The 17,997-nt window shown below is 53.7% G+C and overlaps 2 protein-coding genes across 7 annotated transcripts in view; one reads left to right on the top strand and one right to left on the bottom strand.

Moving 5' to 3' along the window:
* Nucleotides 1–4,192, top strand: part of CASKIN1 (CASK interacting protein 1) — a 57,406-nt gene extending 53,214 nt beyond the window's left edge. The window contains exons 20-22 of the mRNA XM_014936178.1: nt 216–618; nt 710–1,106; nt 2,006–4,192. Coding sequence (XP_014791664.1) covers nt 216–618; nt 710–1,106; nt 2,006–2,102 — 897 coding nt within the window. The 3' untranslated portion in view covers nt 2,103–4,192. The remainder of the gene's footprint in view (nt 1–215; nt 619–709; nt 1,107–2,005) is intronic.
* Nucleotides 4,193–4,572: 380 nt separating this feature from the next.
* The window catches only part of TRAF7 (TNF receptor associated factor 7), a 44,194-nt gene continuing 30,769 nt past the window's right edge, over nt 4,573–17,997 (bottom strand). For all 6 annotated transcript variants that reach the window (XM_014936409.1, XM_014936411.1, XM_014936410.1 and 3 more), the window contains 15 exons: nt 17,328–17,361; nt 15,469–15,652; nt 14,613–14,747; nt 13,468–13,685; nt 12,409–12,482; nt 11,294–11,342; nt 10,640–10,767; nt 9,480–9,562; nt 9,033–9,072; nt 8,525–8,641; nt 7,229–7,351; nt 6,330–6,449; nt 5,981–6,112; nt 5,628–5,747; nt 4,573–5,377 (listed from right to left, as the gene is read on the bottom strand). In XM_014936409.1, coding sequence (XP_014791895.1) covers nt 5,363–5,377; nt 5,628–5,747; nt 5,981–6,112; nt 6,330–6,449; nt 7,229–7,351; nt 8,525–8,641; nt 9,033–9,072; nt 9,480–9,562; nt 10,640–10,767; nt 11,294–11,342; nt 12,409–12,482; nt 13,468–13,685; nt 14,613–14,747; nt 15,469–15,652; nt 17,328–17,361 — 1,572 coding nt within the window. In that variant the 3' untranslated portion in view covers nt 4,573–5,362. The remainder of the gene's footprint in view (nt 5,378–5,627; nt 5,748–5,980; nt 6,113–6,329; nt 6,450–7,228; nt 7,352–8,524; nt 8,642–9,032; nt 9,073–9,479; nt 9,563–10,639; nt 10,768–11,293; nt 11,343–12,408; nt 12,483–13,467; nt 13,686–14,612; nt 14,748–15,468; nt 15,653–17,327; nt 17,362–17,997) is intronic.

The raw sequence follows: 17,997 nt of genomic DNA, 5'->3' as shown, positions 1-17,997 counted from the left end.
CCCGCCGCGAGCGCGCTGACAGCGTGCGGTCAGAGGCGGGTGCCGACGGCCCCGGCGAGCGGCTGCGGGTCGAGCGTGGCGGCTCCCCGGACGGCATCCCCTTTGCCGAGGAGGGCAACCTCACCATCAAGCAGCGGCCACGGCCCTTGGGTCCAGCCCGGGGGGAGGCGGGCGAGGGGCTGTCCCCGGCCCACCGCCACGGGGATCTGGCCAAGGTGGAGGCCAGCGCCACGCTCAAGCGGCGGATCCGGGCCAGGCAGAGCCAGCAGGATGGCGTCCGCTTTGTCCTCACCGAGTCCGACACCGTCAAGCGCCGGCCCAAAGCCAAGGAGAAGGAGCCCACGCTGGAGCCAGCCCCGCTCGCCGTCTACCAGAACGGCACCGGCACCGTCAAGCGGCGGCCGGCCTCCGAGCTGAGCGGGGCTGAGCCGCCCCCCACCCCGCCGCCTGTCGCCCGCCCCGATGGCCCCGACTATGTCCCACCGCCCACCGAGCCCAAGAAGCCCTTCAAGCCGCCGGTGTCCCCCAAGCCTGTGCTGACGCAGCCGCCCCAGAAGGTGCCTGGACCACCAGCACCCATCCCCAAAAAGGTGCCCATCCCGAGCCCCGGCAGCCCAGGTAGGTGCCCCACCAGCCCCCTGGGATGGGAGCTCCCTGGGGGTCCCAGCCAGCCCTGCCACCCTTCTGCCCCTCTCCCTTCTCTCCGCAGAGGTGAAGCGGGTCCACGGCACGCCACCCCCGGTGTCCCCCAAGCCTGTGCCGCCCCCCACGGCGCCCAAGCCCCCCAAGCCCCATGCCGCCATCCAGTCGGTGAGCGCTGGCTCCACGCCGGCCCCGTCCCCCGCCCGGCAGCTGGGCACTGCCACCTCCAAGCCCTCCAGCACGCCGCCGTCGCTCTGCTCCAGCCCTGCCAAGCCCCTCTCGCCCGGCGCGCAGCCCCAGCAGGTGCCGGTGAAGCCGCCGCGCTCCGCCATCGCCGGCCCCTCCGTCGACACCGCCGGCCCCGAGCTGGCCCAGCAGAAGCTGGAGGAGACAAGCGCATCCCTGGCTGCCGCGCTGCAGGCCGTGGAGGAGAAGATCAAGCAGGAGGACAGTCAAGCGGCAGAGTAAGGAGGGGGCGCGGGGTGGGTGGTGGTCCCCAGGGGAGGGTGTGGGGCTGTGCTGTGCCACCGTGGGGATGGCGGGGTCGGGAGGCCACGGGCACCATGGGCTGTGCCACCATGGCGGGAGCAGGGCTGTGGGAGTGATGTTGTGGGAACGTTGGGCAACGAAGATGATTAAGGGATTGGAGTATCTGCCTGATGAGGAAAGGTGGAGAGAGCGGGGACTCCTTAGCCTGGAGAAGAGAAGGCTGAGGGGAGACCTTATTAATGCTTATAAGTACCTAAAGGGTGGGTTGAGGGAGGATGGAGCTGGAATCTTTTCGGTGGTTCCCAGTGACAGGACGAGGGGCAACAGGCACAAGCTGGAACATGGGAAGTTGCACTCAAATATGAGGAAGAACTTCTTTGGGGTGAGGGTGCCAGAGCCCTGGAACAGGCTGCCCAGGGAGGTCGTGGAGTCCCCTTCTTTGGAGATCTTTAAGACCCACCTGGATGGAGTCCTGAGTGATGTGCTCTGGGCAACCCTGCTTTGGCAGGGAGGTTGGACTAGATGATCTCTAGAAGGTCCCTTCCAACTCCAACAATTCCCTGATTCTGTGATTGTGCCAGAGCATCACGGGGCCCTGGCTGGAGCTGTGTTGGGGAGGTGACACCAGGGGGCACTGTGCAGGAGCAACACGGGCAGGGTGACCTGGGCATGGGGGTTGGATTGGAGAGGTGACAGTGAGGGACACTGAGCATGGTGGGGCTGGTGTGACCCCAGCCATGCAGTAGCGCTGGGGTGTGCACTGAGGAGGTGACACCATGCAGAGAGGGCAGGAGGGCCGTGTGTGGGGTAGAGGGGACCGTGTGATGCCACCATCCTGTGGCCGGTCCTGACCCAGCCCCACCGCTTCACGCAGCTCGGCCGTGGAGTCGAAGAGCACCGTGAGCATCCTGGACGACATCGGCAGCATGTTCGACGACCTGGCGGACCAGCTGGACGCCATGCTGGAGTGAGGGGCGCCAGGGCCCCGCGAACCTCAGGGCTTACGTGGGCACAAGGGCACAACGATCCACGACCCAACCCCTCCGGTCCCCGCCGCCCTTCCTCCGTCCCCTTTGTACAGCCGTCCCCTCCTGGACATCCCGTCCCTCGGGGTTTGCACAAAGAAGAAGATACCTCAGGATTGTGCTCACGGACTCGGCGCCGGCTCTGGCAGGACTCCCTTTTGCAGAAGCAAAAAAAAAAACAAAACCACAAACAAACAAAAAAATTACAACAGAAGAAACAAAGCAACACGCCCCGGACCGAAACAGCCCCCGGAGCTGCTGCTGGGGCTCTCGAGGTGGTGGTGGGGGTCTTCCTACCTACCTGTCCGGTGGCCACCGCCGTCTCACCTGTGCCCTGCCGGCCCCGGCGCCGCGGGTGGCCGCGGTCCGAATGTAGCACAAGCCCTGCCCGGCGCGGTGGCCACCACAGTGGCCCCATCAGCGACGTGCCGTGTGTCGCCGATGGCCTTTGCTGGTGGCCGTGCTGGTGGCGGGTCCGGGTGGGCAAATGCACTTGGGTTTCTTTTCTCCTTTTTTTTTTTTTCTTTTTAAAATTTTCCTTTTTTAAAATTTTCTTTCAGTTTTCCGTCGTCGTTCGCTGGGGGAGCGCGGGGTCCCGGGCTGGGGGATGCCCCATGGAGGGACGATGCCCCATGGAGGGACGATGCCCGAGGGACATGGGGGTCTGGCCCTTGGGGCTCCCCCGTTGGTGGGGGCTTTGCCTCGGGCATTGGGAGGGAGGTTTTGTTTGCGTTGGTTGCAAATTGGGGAGCGAACGCCCCGTTTCGGGGCCCTCGTCGGCGTGGGTGGGGGGCAGCAGGACGTGCCCCTGCCCGGCCCCCTCCCCGCCATGGGGAGAGGACAGTGATAAGCTATAAAGAAGTATTAATTTATTGGAGGGGAAAAAAAAAAAAAAAGAAAAAAAAAGATATAAACCAGATTTTCCCCACCCCCAAAAATAATAAAAAGAATAAACTTTAACAAATATATATTTAAAAGATTTTAAAATATTAGCAATTATATATAAAGCAGTTTAAAAGAAATCAAGAGAAAACTGGATTTTAGCTTGAGAAGAAAAAACACTATTAGATTATACTAAGCTGTGTGTCTTGTGGCAAACTCATTCTAAGAGTAGCACAATATTTACCTTTTCTCTGGGTGGAAGGTACGTGCAAGCAGTTCTGTTCGGGTCTTTCCGTTGGGATTCAGTGTCACGTCTTTATTTTTACACCGTTAAGAACTCAAAGGATGTGCCTTGTTTTATGGAGGTTTTTATTAATTCTTATACTGGAGGTGTTTCAGTTCTTTTGGAGTGTCTTCAGGTTTTGGTTTTGTTTATTTTTTTAATTCTTTTTTTGGCATTTGTTTGGTGTGAGTGTGTGTGTGTGTGCACGCGGGGGTGCGTGTGCTCGGTGTGTTCTCCGGGACTCACCGCTGTATATTCATGTATAAACAGGAGTTGGAGTCTGGTTCAGTCGCTTGAGTCCTGATGAATGCATTTTTTTGCTTGTGGTTTCAGAACAAAGTGTTGCTGTTCCTTTCTTTTCTTGAGACGTACAGAGTGGTCTCTCCCTCCGCCTTCCTCTCCCTCCTTCCCTCTTCCCCCTCCCTTCTCTCTCTCTCTCTTTCTCTCCCCCCGTCTCTCCCGTTGTGGTCGCTGATCCAGATGTGTTTGGCACAACTTCGAAATTTCTTTAAAAAAAAAAAATCAAAAAAGACTTTAAAAAATAACAAAAAAAAAAAAATCACCCGCCTGAAAATATCTGTTGAAAAGAAAAAAAAATATGTATCTAAAAAAAAATCCATAAAGTTCTACATGATGGATATATACATATATATATTTTTTATGATTAAGTTATGGACTCTGTATTGTATCCCATCTGTCAAGCTATGCATCTTGGTGCTTCTCCCTGCTCTTCTGTGCTTAGATTTCACCTCTACTCGTCTTATTCTTCCTATTCTGAATAGTAGATGGCTCGTGGTGCTGTGAAGAAGTTTGCTCCTATACGAAGTCTGGCAACAAATATTTAAAGAAAAATAAAAAAAAATAAAACCCCTGACGGGCTACCACCCCTGTTTGTGTCCAAAAAAACCTTGGCCATCACACGCAATGGCTCCCACGGGGAGGTGGTCGTAGGGTCCCAGGGTGTGCTGACATGGTGGGTGCTGGATGCTGCAGTCGGTGCACGCGTGTCCTCGTGGCGTGGTCGTGTCTTGTCGGGTGTCGGTCGTCCACCCTTGGGTCCCTCTGCCCTGGCCAGGTTTGGGTTCTGGGGGTGCTGTGGGGTGTGTGGCAGCCTGGCTGGCTGGGAACTGTGCTTCCCCATCCCTGCACCCCATTTTTTAGAGCGGGGGCTGTGGCCACCCCTCCAGGGCAGCCAAGGGACCGGTGCTGGCCACTGGCTCCTGACGGGAACCTTCAATAACTCACGCTGGCCAGGAACAACTCTTTCTGCTTTTATTGTCAATGAAGAAATAATCAAATCTATATTAAAATCTTAAAAACAGTAGAAAATGTGAGTAAAAATGCAACAGAAGCTTTTTCTCTTTAATGTGGAGAACCATTATTTATAGGGTGGTGAACAATGGGCTTGTGTTATTTGATTTGAGAACTAGCTGTGGCATAAAAATTGTACCTGGCTACTCAAGAAAACACTTCTTCCCAGATGGATCTGTGGATCAGCCTAACATCTTGGCAGTAAAATTAAATACTAGAGACAGAAAGGGGTCGGGGTCCCAACCCAGGGCAAGGCCTAATGCTCAGTTCTACCATTTACAAAGGGACCAGCCTCCCGGCGTCACCGCCCTGGCCAGGCCAGCTCCTGCCTGTGACACGCTGAACCATTCAGTCCAATCAATGGCCAAGGGCTGCGCTGCCCAGCTTCACCCTGGCCTCAGAGGATGGTCCCCAGCTGGGGGGAACGCAGGCAGAGGAGAGCACTCTGCAGCGTGGAAGGTGCTGGCACCCAACAGCGTCCTCTGCGTTTCCAATCGTACATGGCAGATCTGAGGGAACATCTGGAGCATCCGTGGGCAAGACCCATCCTGAGAGCTGCCAGCCGAGGTCCTTGCGGGCGGGGGGACCGGCCGACGGGCAGCGGTGGGCAGTGGTCGGTGCGGAGAGGAGCTGCAGCAGTTATTTCATAGTGGCGTTAGTCACCCAGCAGGCCGACAGAGGGGAGGAGTTTTTTGGTCTTTCAGTGTGCAGGACTAGTGTGGCGCTCTCGCTAGCACGTCCAGACCTGCGGAGGAGAAACAACAGGAACCCATGGCCGTGACTGTTCTGAGCAGCTCTGTGGGCTCTTCTTCAGCCTCTTGTGGAGCTTCTCTTTGGGCTTCCAGCATCCACCACACGCTCTGACAGGAGTTAAACCTCCCACCCGTTGAGAATCATCCCCGTGTTTGTTTGGAAACGGCTCCTAACTCATTCAATGCCCTAGTTCTAGGACTGGAAGAGACCAAACCATCAAGGAGAAGTCTGAGGAAACCCACCTTTACAGTGCTGTCCACAGCGCCGGAGAAGAGGCGGCCCCTGGAGACAGCGAGGGCAGTGACACTACCCTGGTGTCGCAGCAGCGTCTGAGTACAGATCATGTTGTCCATGCTCCACACCTACGGGCACACAGGAGACATGAGCCAAGTGAGGGGCATGAGGCTCTGGCACAACCCCGAGCACCGGGAGGGATGGGGGATGCCAAGTGCCACAGGGTTTGAGCCAGGTGACACAAATGAAACACAAGGCCATGTGGCACGCAGGGATGAGGATCCCCCATCCCCCCTTTCCCTCAAGGCTGTGCATGTTGTAACAAAGGCACAGCTGCAGCTGCACAGCCCTGGACACGTACCCTGAGAGACCGGTCATAGGATGCACTGAAGACTTTGGTTTGATCCGGTGTGGAGATGACAGCGAGGGCGTAAACCGTACCCACATGCCCGGTCAGCGTGCGGACTTGTTCCTTTGTCTCTATATCCCAGACCTGCAGGAAGAGAGCAGGGCTTGGAGACTGCACTGGGCCACAGGCCTCCGACTTCTCCTCCAAGAGGTGATTCCACCTCCACACACACCTCCAGGGTGGGTGCTGCACCCATGTTCCCTGTATGCCATAAAGGAGATTGGCAGAGCCAGGTCCCCATCTCCTTGACCCTCTCCCCCAACCTCAAACCAACAAATGCATCAAACCCCACAGCCCTTACGTGGATGAGGTTCTCGTAGGTGCCACACACGATGTGGTGGTTTGTCACAGCGATGGAGTAGACGCTCCCTCCTGACGTCTGCAGAACGTGGACACACTCCAAGTTGCGGATGTCCCAGATCTGAAAGAGACACAGAGCAAAGGCAGGAAGGAAGCTCCCTTGAAGCTTTTCTCCAGCCATGCATGGAGTCAGCCCGGCTCCATGTGTGCCCAGATCACATCTTTAAGGACAAATCTGTTCAGCTGGGAATGATGAGTAGTGATGAGCAAAGTCCTGTCTTATTTAGCTGCCCAGCTTTAAACATCCAGGCTGAAAGAGTTGTGGAGCTTGCACACCCTTTGTTTGAAACTATGCACATGCATGCGCTCACATAACCCAGTCCTTGATTGCAGGATGCAAACCACTGATGCAAACAAATTAACAGGGATTTATTAACACTGAGGTTAACTTCAAATTCTCTTGTGTCACCCAGATGGCTGAGAGGTGAACTATTCATCAAAGCCTGAGCCAACACAGATGAGGGCATTTCAGAACCCACGCACAGATTTATGGTAACTCTGCAGCCAGACAGTGACCTTCTCCTCTTATCAGCAGGACTGTCAGCACAGATAACGGCGCAGCAGCTGCGGAGGCAGCGTGAGGCACCAGGGCTGTGAGGCCGTGGTTTATCTTAGCAAGCATCCCCCAGCAGCTGCGCTCCCAAGGACCAGCCAGAGCCCAGCCTTTGTGCCTGAAAAGATGCAATCAGCGCAGTAAAATCTAGTGTGTCAGCAGCGCTACAGCAGTGCTCTCAGCAGCCACCTTTTGTCCTGCTCCACCAACCCGTGCTGTAAAATATAGATACTAGAGGCATGGGGAGAGCCTGTGGCTTACAGTTGCCACAAGTCTTGGGGTCCTACCTTGATTGTTTGGTAAGATCCGCTGTAGAGATAGTTTTGAGAAGCCACCAGTGCTCGCACCCAGTGATTGAGACCTGTCAGCTCCTTCTTCAGTTTGAGCTCGGTACCTACAATATCCCAGACCTGCAGAGAGCACACACAGACACACAGACGTGGAGGAGAGTCTTGGTGGGATAGGGCAGCGACGGGGCAGAACAGGTCAGCCTCCATCTAAGAGGCCAGGCGCTGCCCACCCCTGCCCAGGCACCACGAGGCCCTTCCAGCTCACCAAGGGGAACCTGGGATGGTTCTCCTGCCTCATGGGAATGGCTTGAACCTGCTGACTTCCAGATAAAACACAATAACTACGCTGAATAAGCACGTTCCCTGAGGGCCTGGGAGAGCTCGCTTGGAGCCTGCGTTATCACTGCCAGAGACCCTTCCTGAGCAGAGCCATGGGCTTGAAAAGCCTAAACCAAGCCTGCAGCAAAGAACTGCTCTGGGCTCCCACTCCCAGCCTGTCCCCACAAAGCTCCATTCCCACAGCTCCTGGGAAACCCTGGGCAAAACCCCCAGAATGCAGGGATCGACAGATCTCATCCCATCGCTCCAAACAGCACTACTGGCTTGCTCAGCTCATCTGGCAGGAAGTGACTGGGGACAACAAAAACAAAAGGCCCCAAGTTCTCCTTCTGGTAAGTGCTGTCTCATTGCTCCTCCAGCCCCAAGCACTCTCTAGACAGCTGAAGCACTCCAGGTCCCAAAAAGAGCATGCGCCCTCTTACAGATGGATGGTCCCATAAGCCGTCTCACCAGGAGCTGGAAACAGAAGCAAGGGAATGTAGCCAAGCCTTTAAAGGGCAACTTGCAAAGCTGTTCCCTGATTTCTGCAGGCTTTAGGTAAAGAATGCAGATTCAAGATCCTTTGGAGAGGGTTTCAAAAACACGCAGCCTGAATCCCCAGCCAATTCTAGATGCCAGACACAATTCCCAATGGTCTGAGCAGGTCCCTTGGCGGCCCAAGGGCACACAAATTCAGGAACTGCCAAGATACTCCACCTGCAGTCTCAAGTTTACAGAGTTAGAAGAAGCAAAAGTGTTTTTTCAGCCAGGTCCCAGAACATCTCTGACTTCAGCTAAACCTCTGCAGTGCTGGCTGCTCTAGGTAGCTGTGCTTCTCTTGTGGCTCAGGAGAGCATAGTAACAAGGTCACCTACAGACCAAAATGCCACTTCCTTCCTGTTTGGACACTGCTGCCTGGCAGTTTGTACCATGGGGACCCAACTCAGGCCAAAAGGAGCCATCCCAGAGCTCTACCTTGATGGCTTTGAGAGAGCCGCTGAACAGCATGTTGTGCGAGGAGACCAAAGTGCAAACAGGATTGTCATGTGCTCGGATCGTGTTCACTTTCTGCAGATTCTGAATATCCCAGACCTGCAAAGGAGAAGAAAAACATGTGTGAGGGGCTGGGGTACACCTCGTCTGCTGAAGCCCTTCCCCTTTGCCTCTGGAGGCAGGAAATCACACACAGGTGAAACCACAGGCAGGACAGGGCATTTGTATGGGCCACCGTCCTGGCCTGATCAGGACTGAACCCCCAGCACCACGGGGAAATCCAGCCTGCAGGAAACACCCAAATCCAACCCACAAGTAACCTGGCTGAAGGCAGTGGATAAAGCACACCCGGGTTATCAGTCTTACACCACTGCTGGCTGAAGAGCCTTAGAGAAAAAAGGACGCAGGTCCCTGCTCTACAACAGCCTGGGGCTGGCCTTGAGATCTCACAACCCAACTGGCTAGGGGAGGAAGGGTCCTGGGTACTCACAATAATGGTGCAGTCAGCAGAGCCACTGTACAGCTTGTTCCTGTAACGTCACCAGAAAACAAAGGGAGGTCAGTGAGGGAGAGCAACAAGTGCAAGGCCTCAGCTCGTTCCCAGGCACTGTGCTGGGCCGGGAGCTGCAGTGCCACAGCCTCACTGGGACAACACTAAACACATCGGCCCCAGGAGCAGAGCTCAGGTCTCGTGGGGAGGCCAGGCTTCGAGCAGGAGGCCAAGCACCCCACTGGTGACCAGGGAAGGAAGCCAAAAGAGCAGGGGAGGCCAAGACTTCCAAAGAGATATGTGCTTTGTCAATTTTTAAAGAGCAAAGAGGCAAGATGCGCCTCTCATGCACAATTTTGGCACATGCAGGACTGAGGACAGGAATTGTAAGGGCCTCAGTGTTCTCCCTCCTCCCTCCTGCAGGGGCAGGTGTCCCTCTCCACTCACCCCTGGATGCAGAGAGCCAGTACAATTCCATCGTGACCCTCCAAGGTCTTTTGGCACTTGTATGTGGTACAGGTATCCCACACCTAACAGGAAACACAAGTCAGCAGAGGGTCACACACCAGCAGAGAGATCAGCTGGAGACCCGGGCAGGATGTCAGCAAAGCCACAAAAGCACCGAAATGAGGAAACAGGCTGTCACCTGGGTACCTGCCTTCCGGGCTCCCAGGCAGAGATAAGCTTGTCTAGGAAAGGAAATTTACTGCAAAGGGTCAGGTTGAAGTTAATGAGACACTGGACAGCAACAGGCATCAGCCCTCTCCAGCTCTGCCTTTCAGAGCCTGAGCCAACACAACACACTGAACCAGAGAAGCAGCTCTTGGGCTCCTGCTTTAGCAATTCACAGCCCATCCTAGGGCTGCAATGGCGCAGCACAGCCTCCTCTGCCACTGCAAAGGTTCTCCCCACTGAGCAAACAGCTCTCTTAAGAGAGGAAATGGGAATGCAGTGCCCAGAGCAGTCAGGGCAGGGCTTTGTTTTCCTTCAAGAAATACAGCAATATCCATTTTATTCCACACGGCTCTCGCTATCGCTCAAAGAAAATAAATCAAAACTCTGCTTCCTGCCAGGGTTAGTCACGGCAGCCTGCATGGCTCCCCAGCCCAGCCAGCAGCCACCAGCAACCAACACGGTGACACTGGGAACTGTTGTTTAGGCTGCACTGGAGCACTGCTGTCAGTTTGAGTGATTAAAAACAGGACAAAGAAAAACAAACATGCCATAAAATGGAAAAAGGACACATCTGATCAGGAAAAGATGGGGTTTTTTTCTAAGATGACTTCTTATACCAAGGGAAAATAAAATCAGAATCTGAAATAGGCTTGAATGCCCTGAACACCATATAAAGCAAAACCACCAGCAGCAGGAATGAGATTCTAATCAGGGCTTTGCAAAAACCATTATTTGTCCCTTCATTTCACTGTCACATAATGTTTCCTCGCAGAGAATTTTGCCCAACTATAATTGCAAAGAATCTTTTAAGATTCTTTGGGAGTAACTTTGGGAAGTGACATCCCCCCACCCCATAAACTGCAACTCAGCTTCTGTTCTACCTGAAGCACATTTACAGATGCAGAAGATCCACAGAAGAGACAAGCTCTTACCTTAATGGTTTTGTCTGAAGAGCCACTGAAGAGCAAGTCTCCTATGGAGTAAACGCACAGACACCACACAGGGCCCTGGTGTCCCACAAAGGTCCCCTTGCACTTGAAGATCTGCTGAGGATCATAGGCTACAGAAGCAAGAAGGCAGGTAAGAGGTGGGAGAATAGTACTGCACCATGTTACAGTCAGTTCAGAGGGGACAGAGCTCCCTGCACTGGCCCAGCAGGTCGTCCTTGCACTTCACGTTGTTGCAGGCCAGAAGGAACCCTGAGACTCTCCAGTCTGGCTGGAAGGTCTCATGTCCCACCCTTACAGCTCATCGACTTATCATTGCTTTGAGCCCCAGGACTTCTGTCCCTAATGCAACTCCTGGGCTGAACCCAGGGAGGCCACAGATGTAGAGCCCACTTGACATGTCCCCCTCCAGCAGCTAATAACCCTGCAACACTGTGACTTCCTCTTCGCCCACTGCTTCTGGCAAACTCTCCCACCCGTACCTTCTTCCCACAGCAGCGGTGGCCCTGGGAACAAATCACTGCTGCACCCAGAGACAACTGTCACTTTGCTTATCTGTGACCTCACCTAAAAGGGCTCATTGGGCCATCACCCCAAACCCAGCCTGAGAGGATGAAAACCAACCACGTGCATACTTACATCCAAGGATGCCCATGTTGAGCCGAGCATTAATGTGGGAGAGCTCATCCTGAAAAACAGAACAACCTGCATGAGCTGCAGAGCCATCAAGACCAGCCTGCCCTTCTGGGCATGGTTTTAAGGCTGTCCCCCTCCACTGCTAAAGCCATTCTTGCCTTTGGACAGGTCTTGACTCCCTGTGAAGGCCATCCCTCAGCAGCTGCCTCATTCTCTGAGCGGAGGTCTCCTGCTCTAGGACTCTATCCATACATCCCTCTATCACTTCCCTCCAGAGACCAGGGGGCTTCTGAACTGCATCCCAGACCTGCACTAAACTCTTCAGTATTCAGGCAGGCACAGAAATACCTTTCAGAATATACTGCCCTTGCTCTGCCATTCATGAGAATGCTAAAAATAATCAAATCAGTTATGGGGACTGCTTGCTCAGCGGGGCTTTCAAAGCCCACCTTGCTGGAGAACAATGGGAAGGTCTCTTTGTAGTCTCCTCCACAGCCCGGTCCCTACTGCATCCATGGGGACTCTCTTCATTAGTATGCTCAGGTAAACCACGGTGAGCTCCTCCTGATCAGTACATCCAGTGGGATGCAGCCTGCCTGAACTAGGGAGGAATGTCTATCTAACATCAGTGCTTGAATAATGTCCAAAATCATGAGACAGCTCTCACTCCCAGCTTGTTAGCAGGAATCTGCTTATCTTCCTGCTTTCTCTGCAGGCAGGGAGAAGGGCACACTGTCCCTGGCTAGTACCAAAGGTACAGGAGTGCCCAGGCTTTGGAGCAGAGGGCTCTCTCCTTGCTGCAGGGGTCATTTCCCTCAGTAACACATTTCAAGAGCAGCAACAGGCTGAGAAAAGCCAGCAGGAACAGTTAAAATGGCAGCTCAGATGCAGTCACCAGAATGTGCTCAGTGAGCTGCCTTTAACTCAGCCTAGAGGAAACCTTCAATCAGACCCCAGCTGTAGAAAAAGCAAACTGAACCTGGGGCGAGCAGACCCAGCAGGAGGGAACCCCAAAGTCTCCCCCCCCCACTGCAGGAGAAGCCTAACTGGTAGCAGAGCCAGCAGGTAACTGCATGCAATCCCTGCTCTGCCCAGGGCCCCAGCCCCTCCTCACTCACGCTCAGCATGGAGGCATCCCTGCGGAACTCCATCAGGTCCTCGCTCAGCTTGCTCTGGTTCTCGTCCAGCACATCTACAAGAGATGGACAGGCCCACAGTCACTGCAGAGTCGGTGACAGTGTCCAGGGGAACAGGCAGAGGACACCCACTGCCACCTAACCTCTGAACAAGGAAGGAGGAGAACACACTGCAGGAGGGTGACTGCTACTCATATGCAAATTGTACTTGGATGCTGAAGATCTGGCAAATTTCAGAGGCAAGACAGTGCTGAGCACAGCAAAGGTGTCCAAGAACCATGCTTGCTCCAGGATGGCTGCACTGTTGACTATTCAACTCACTGATTTTTATGGGGGCCTGTGCCCACAAACCACACAGGAAAAAGTCATGGGAGAAAGGTGGTAGCTGCCTGCAGACATTTCTAGGACTTGCCATGTGATGGGTGACTGCAGGATTAGGTTCCATGATGTTCTGGCAGCAGAGATGGCGATTCTCGTCCAGCACATCTACAAGAGATGGACAGGCCCACAGTCACTGCAGAGTCGGTGACAGTGTCCAGGGGAACAGGCAGAGGACACCCACTGCCACCTAACCTCTGAACAAGGAAGGAGGAGAACACACTGCAGGAGGGTGACTGCTACTCATATGCAAATTGTACTTGGATGCTGAAGATCTGGCAAATTTCAGAGGCAAGACAGTGCTGAGCACAGCAAAGGTGTCCAAGAACCATGCTTGCTCCAGGATGGCTGCACTGTTGACTATTCAACTCACTGATTTTTATGGGGGCCTGTGCCCACAAACCACACAGGAAAAAGTCATGGGAGAAAGGTGGTAGCTGCCTGCAGACATTTCTAGGACTTGCCATGTGATGGGTGACTGCAGGATTAGGTTCCATGATGTTCTGGCAGCAGAGAAGGCGATGGAACCCCTATTTATTTCTCTGCAAGGAACCTTCTGAAACCTGCTCAGCACCAGTTTTAAACATGAAATGAATCCTGTAATGCACCATCCTGCCTTGTCCCTACAGCTCTGACCACAGAGCTCATCCAGTGCAGACTCACCAAACTTAAGCTCCAGGTTCTTCTCCAGCTGGTCAATTTTCTCTGAGAGCTTCCCCAGCATGGAGCGCAGAAAGGCGATTTCCTGGTCCTTCTGGGCCATTGCCACCTGCATCTCATGGAAGCGATCGTCTGTCTGCTGCAGGAACTCCTTCAGACCCTCGAACTTACACATCTCCAAGTGAGTCTCATAAGTGTCTTGATTTCCTATGAATGTACACCTACAAGGGGAAGGCAGACGTTGACTGGAGCAGAGCTCACACTGGAGACCTCTTTGCTTGGCTGATTCCTCAGAGGGAGGTCTGAGACCTGTGTGGGTCTCCAAATGTTCTGCTCCCAGCAGGGGTACTGTGGTTCACCATCCTGCTGGGTGCAGGCAACTGCAGGACAACAGAGAGGCCAAACAGCTCCCATTCTTCCACTGGCCCCAAACTGCACTGTCTGTCTGTCTAGGAAGTCGCAAGGAAAAGCAGATCTTAAGCAAGAGACAGAATGTGGTGTCAGTTCGTGTGCCCCCCAGTAGCCAAATCTAAGAGCCATCAAAACCAATGGAAAAAACTGCAGCTGACCTCGGCAGATGCTGAGTTGGGCCTGCAGCGTGGCAAGGAGTCAGGGCTGCTCTGCCAGGACTTGCCTTGCTCCACTTCTGCCAAGGCATCTCTTCCCACCACAGTAACCCTAACTGTGCATCCTGCAGGGAAGCCCCAGCCCGGGCTGTGCTCCTGCTCAGGTGACAATCAACCCTCCAAGGCTGCTCAGCGCTTCCCTCGCCCTGGGAGAAGAACTGGTTTGAAAATCACTGCCACAGTGCTGCCATTTCCCTTGTGCTCATCCTCCTCCCTGCCTGGCTCTGGCTCCATCCACTGCTCTGATTCTCCTCCAGCTGGTTCTTCTGCCTACGCACCTCAGCCTCCTCCCTGGCTGCCAGCAGGGCTTACAGCTGGGCAGCGTGACCTGCCCCTTCTCACAAGAGGCTCGGGGGCTGCCTTCTGCAAGCCCTGCAAGCCTCATCTCAGTCTCAGGCCAGTGCACAGCATTGGGTAGAGTTGCTCAGATCCCACAGGACTATCCCAAAGCTGCAGCAGCCAAAAAGCAGCTCAGAAATGAGCCCAGTGCATCCTTCCCACTAAAAAGCACCAGCTCCTTACCCGTACTTGGAGTGGGGACATTTTATGTGCTCGCACTCTTTCAGATGTGCCTCCAGGTTCATTTTCAGGAGAGGTGGGCAGCTGGGGTTATTGGGGCAGCGAACCGGCCTGTAATCACAGCTGCTTTCATGATCTCTGCCCATGGAGAGAAGCAAAAGGAACGAAAATCAGGGATAAGCAAAAAGTAATGGAAACAACACAGACCGTCAGGAAAGGAGCAAAACAGCCCTGTGAGATTGTCAGGTGATCAAAAGTCTCCTGCCCTAAGACTGCAATTACAGCTTTAAATTCGCATTTGGCCAGTAAGTTGAGAGTAATAATAGGCCACGTTTATGCAGGAAACATCTACTTCTGCAGCTGATCAACTGAGCCTTCAGGCAGCTCTCAACAACAGGCAACAGCCAGGTGATAGGGAAGACAGTGAATGCATTAAGGATGGGAGGGAGATAAGATTTCAGATTCCTAACATAAAACTAGGATAACTCCTCTCACAAAAAGAATCCCAGGGCTCTGCTTGACCATAGCCACAGTGTTTCACCCCACATGTGAGGTGGGTGTTTTCACAGTGTATCCCCTCTCCCGACACCGAGACACCCAGGTAAGCTGGGAGCAGAGAACAGCATCCTTTCCCTGAGACCAGCCCTCCTGCCATCATCCTAAGACCGAGACACAGGAGAAAGAACTGTCCCTTCAAGTCCCTCTGCCCATTCCCACAGCCCTGCACGCCCCAGCAGAGCACTGCTGGTGGGAGCTGCACCATCCCCAGGAGCCACAGGGCAGCTCAGATACGACAGCAGATCGCTGGTGGTGGAGCCCTTTCCCTGGAGAAGCTGCCCGCTGGTAACAAGCCACTTACTTCCTGGCACTCAGTTTAATTGTAAACGGACATCCACGGGGGTCCACCTCGAAGGCAGCGGGCTTGCTGCTGGCTGCAGGTCGGCACCCATACTTGCAGTGAATGAAGAGCTCCCCGATCTGCTCGGCCACCGCAATGTTGTTAACCACTACGGTCAGTTTGGCGTTGTCCACGGGGCACTTCTCTGCCAGGAGGGGAACCAAAAGAGAGAGAGAGATTCAGCAAGGGTTGAGACACTGCAGGAGATTTTATTCTTTTGCCTTCTCTGGCCAAGATGACAAAGTCCCAGATGGGTGGCAATGGAACGAGCCGTGAATATTCACACAAGGTCTGCAAGCCACTATCTCTGGTTTGCTCTGGGGCTTGGTGAAAAGTTACAGTTTATGTTAATCCATGATAATTTGAGGTAGCTGCCAATGAGAGAAGGCTACACTAATTCAGACTACATTGTGCTTGCTGAAGTGTGAGAGCATTCACAAGCAGTGACCACAAATCAGCAGATGCCCCATACATAATGAGCACCTCTCCTATGAAGACAGGCTGAGAGAGCTGGGGTTGTTCAGCCTGGAGAAAGCTCCAGGGCTACCTTATAGCAGCCTTCCAATATCTGAAGGGAGCCTACAGGAGAGCTGGAGAGGGACTCTTTGTTAGGTAGTATAGCGATGGCCCAAGGGGTAATGGGTTTAAATTGAAAGAGGGGAGATTTAGATTAGATACTAGAAAGAAATTCTTTCCTGTGAGGGTGGTGAGACACTGGAACAGTTGCCCAGAGAAGCTGTGGATGCCCCATCCCTGGAGGGGTTCAAGGCCAGGCTGGATGGGGCTTTGAGCAACCTGGTCTAGTGGGAGGTGTCTCTGCCCATGGCAGGGGGGTTGGAACTCAATGATCTTTAAGATCCTTTCCAACTCTAACCATTCCATGATTAATCTGTCCCCCCACCCAGGCTGGGGCTCAGCCCCTCTGCTACCAGCAAGACACTGCAGGTGAAGACACAAGCTTTGAGGGCAGGAGCAAAACTGAGCAACTCAGGATTGCAACCACAAAGCCTTTTTGCTACAAATCTGTTGGTCAGGATAGATATAGCACAACATGGTGACAGGGGATTAGCATGCAAAGCAGAGGGACCCCTCACGTGTATAGAAGATGAACATCTTAAGGCAGAAAGAGCTGCTGTTTTGCTGGACACCCCAGGGAGCCTCCTCAGGGCTCGCTGTTCTGGTAACACCAATGGCTTGGCTTTGTGCTGACCAACGGCTTTCCAAGAGGGGCACAGGCTCATGCCAAATGTCTTTTTTTTGGTAGCACAGAGTCCATACCAAGCAGGAGCTGGTTAGGCCAGGCCAGCAGCCAGACACTTGGGCTTCATCAAGTTTCTGGAAGAGCTGGGTGAGCTAAAGCAGCTCTGTGTGCTGCCGTGCACAGGCTCGGTCAGCAACCAGAGAGCTGGCACCATGGCATGGGGGAGGAGGGGTTTGACGGGGCTCTGCCAAACACGACCCCCCCTGTTCCTTAGACAGGCAGCCACAGAAAGCTTTCTGTCTGAAATCAATGGGTCAGCTCTGGGCGAGACACGTATTATCCTGGGATTATCCATTGCATATTCCAGGATTTGAGAACATCCTGTGCCCAGGAGCCGGGCACAGCCTGTAGTGCCCATGCTACAGCGCGTACTATCAGAGCTCCGACCTGCACAGCCACCCGTGCCCCAGCCCTCACTGCTGCAGTCACAGCCTGTGATGTGACAGCTTGTTTTAAGCCCTTCGGACATCTTTCTGTGGGTTTCTTTTTAAGTGAAAGCAAACAAACCAGAAAATAACAGTGTTTTGGCTGCACCACACAAGAACAGTTCTGTACTCACCAGATGTTAAGGCACATCTTCTACAAAATGTGTGCTGCGGAGACAAAGAGGAACAGCAGTGTCAGCGTAAACAATATTGGACAAAATATTCCCTGTGGCTAACGACGGGAAAGGTGGGAGATAACAAAGCCTGTGGCTCAGGGGCCTCAGCAGCTGTTCTGCCTGCTTTACAGCTCAGCACGCTCTTGAGTCTGCACCACAGGGCAAAAACCAGCTGCTTGCTCAGGCAGCTGAGAGTGAAAACGAGTCCTGTTCCTGAGAAGTACTAAGCACATGATCTGAAGCTTCCAACAGGGCAAAACCCTGATCAGGCCATGATCATGGTGCAAGCCAAAGCCACACTCTGATGTTCCTACCCTCCAAGTCTGCATGGGGTTTCTCTACTTCACCCTCCACTTTAGTCCATGTCATTGCTCTCATTTCCCTGAGAAGTCCTTGAAGGATAAGAGCAAGGGGAAGTGTGGCCTCTCCTTGTCCTTGGCCAGTCAGCCCATCACATGCATTTCTCTGTAGTTCATCTCCTGTAGCTGAAGCTGTCCTGCTGTCAGGTGGATGGGACAGCTGGTTTGTAAAGCCCATTAAGCCCACCATAAATTTTGCTACTTCAAATAGCTCTCTATCTCTGTATTCCTACACCAGAAAGGTATCGTAACAATCTAACTTGATGAAG

Source organism: Calidris pugnax, unplaced genomic scaffold, assembly GCF_001431845.1.
Source record: "Calidris pugnax isolate Ruff unplaced genomic scaffold, ASM143184v1 scaffold17, whole genome shotgun sequence".
NCBI classification, from domain to species: Eukaryota; Metazoa; Chordata; class Aves; order Charadriiformes; family Scolopacidae; genus Calidris; species Calidris pugnax.
The sequence above is the reverse complement of the archived record's forward strand: the minus strand, read 5'-3'. Positions and strand labels throughout refer to the sequence as shown.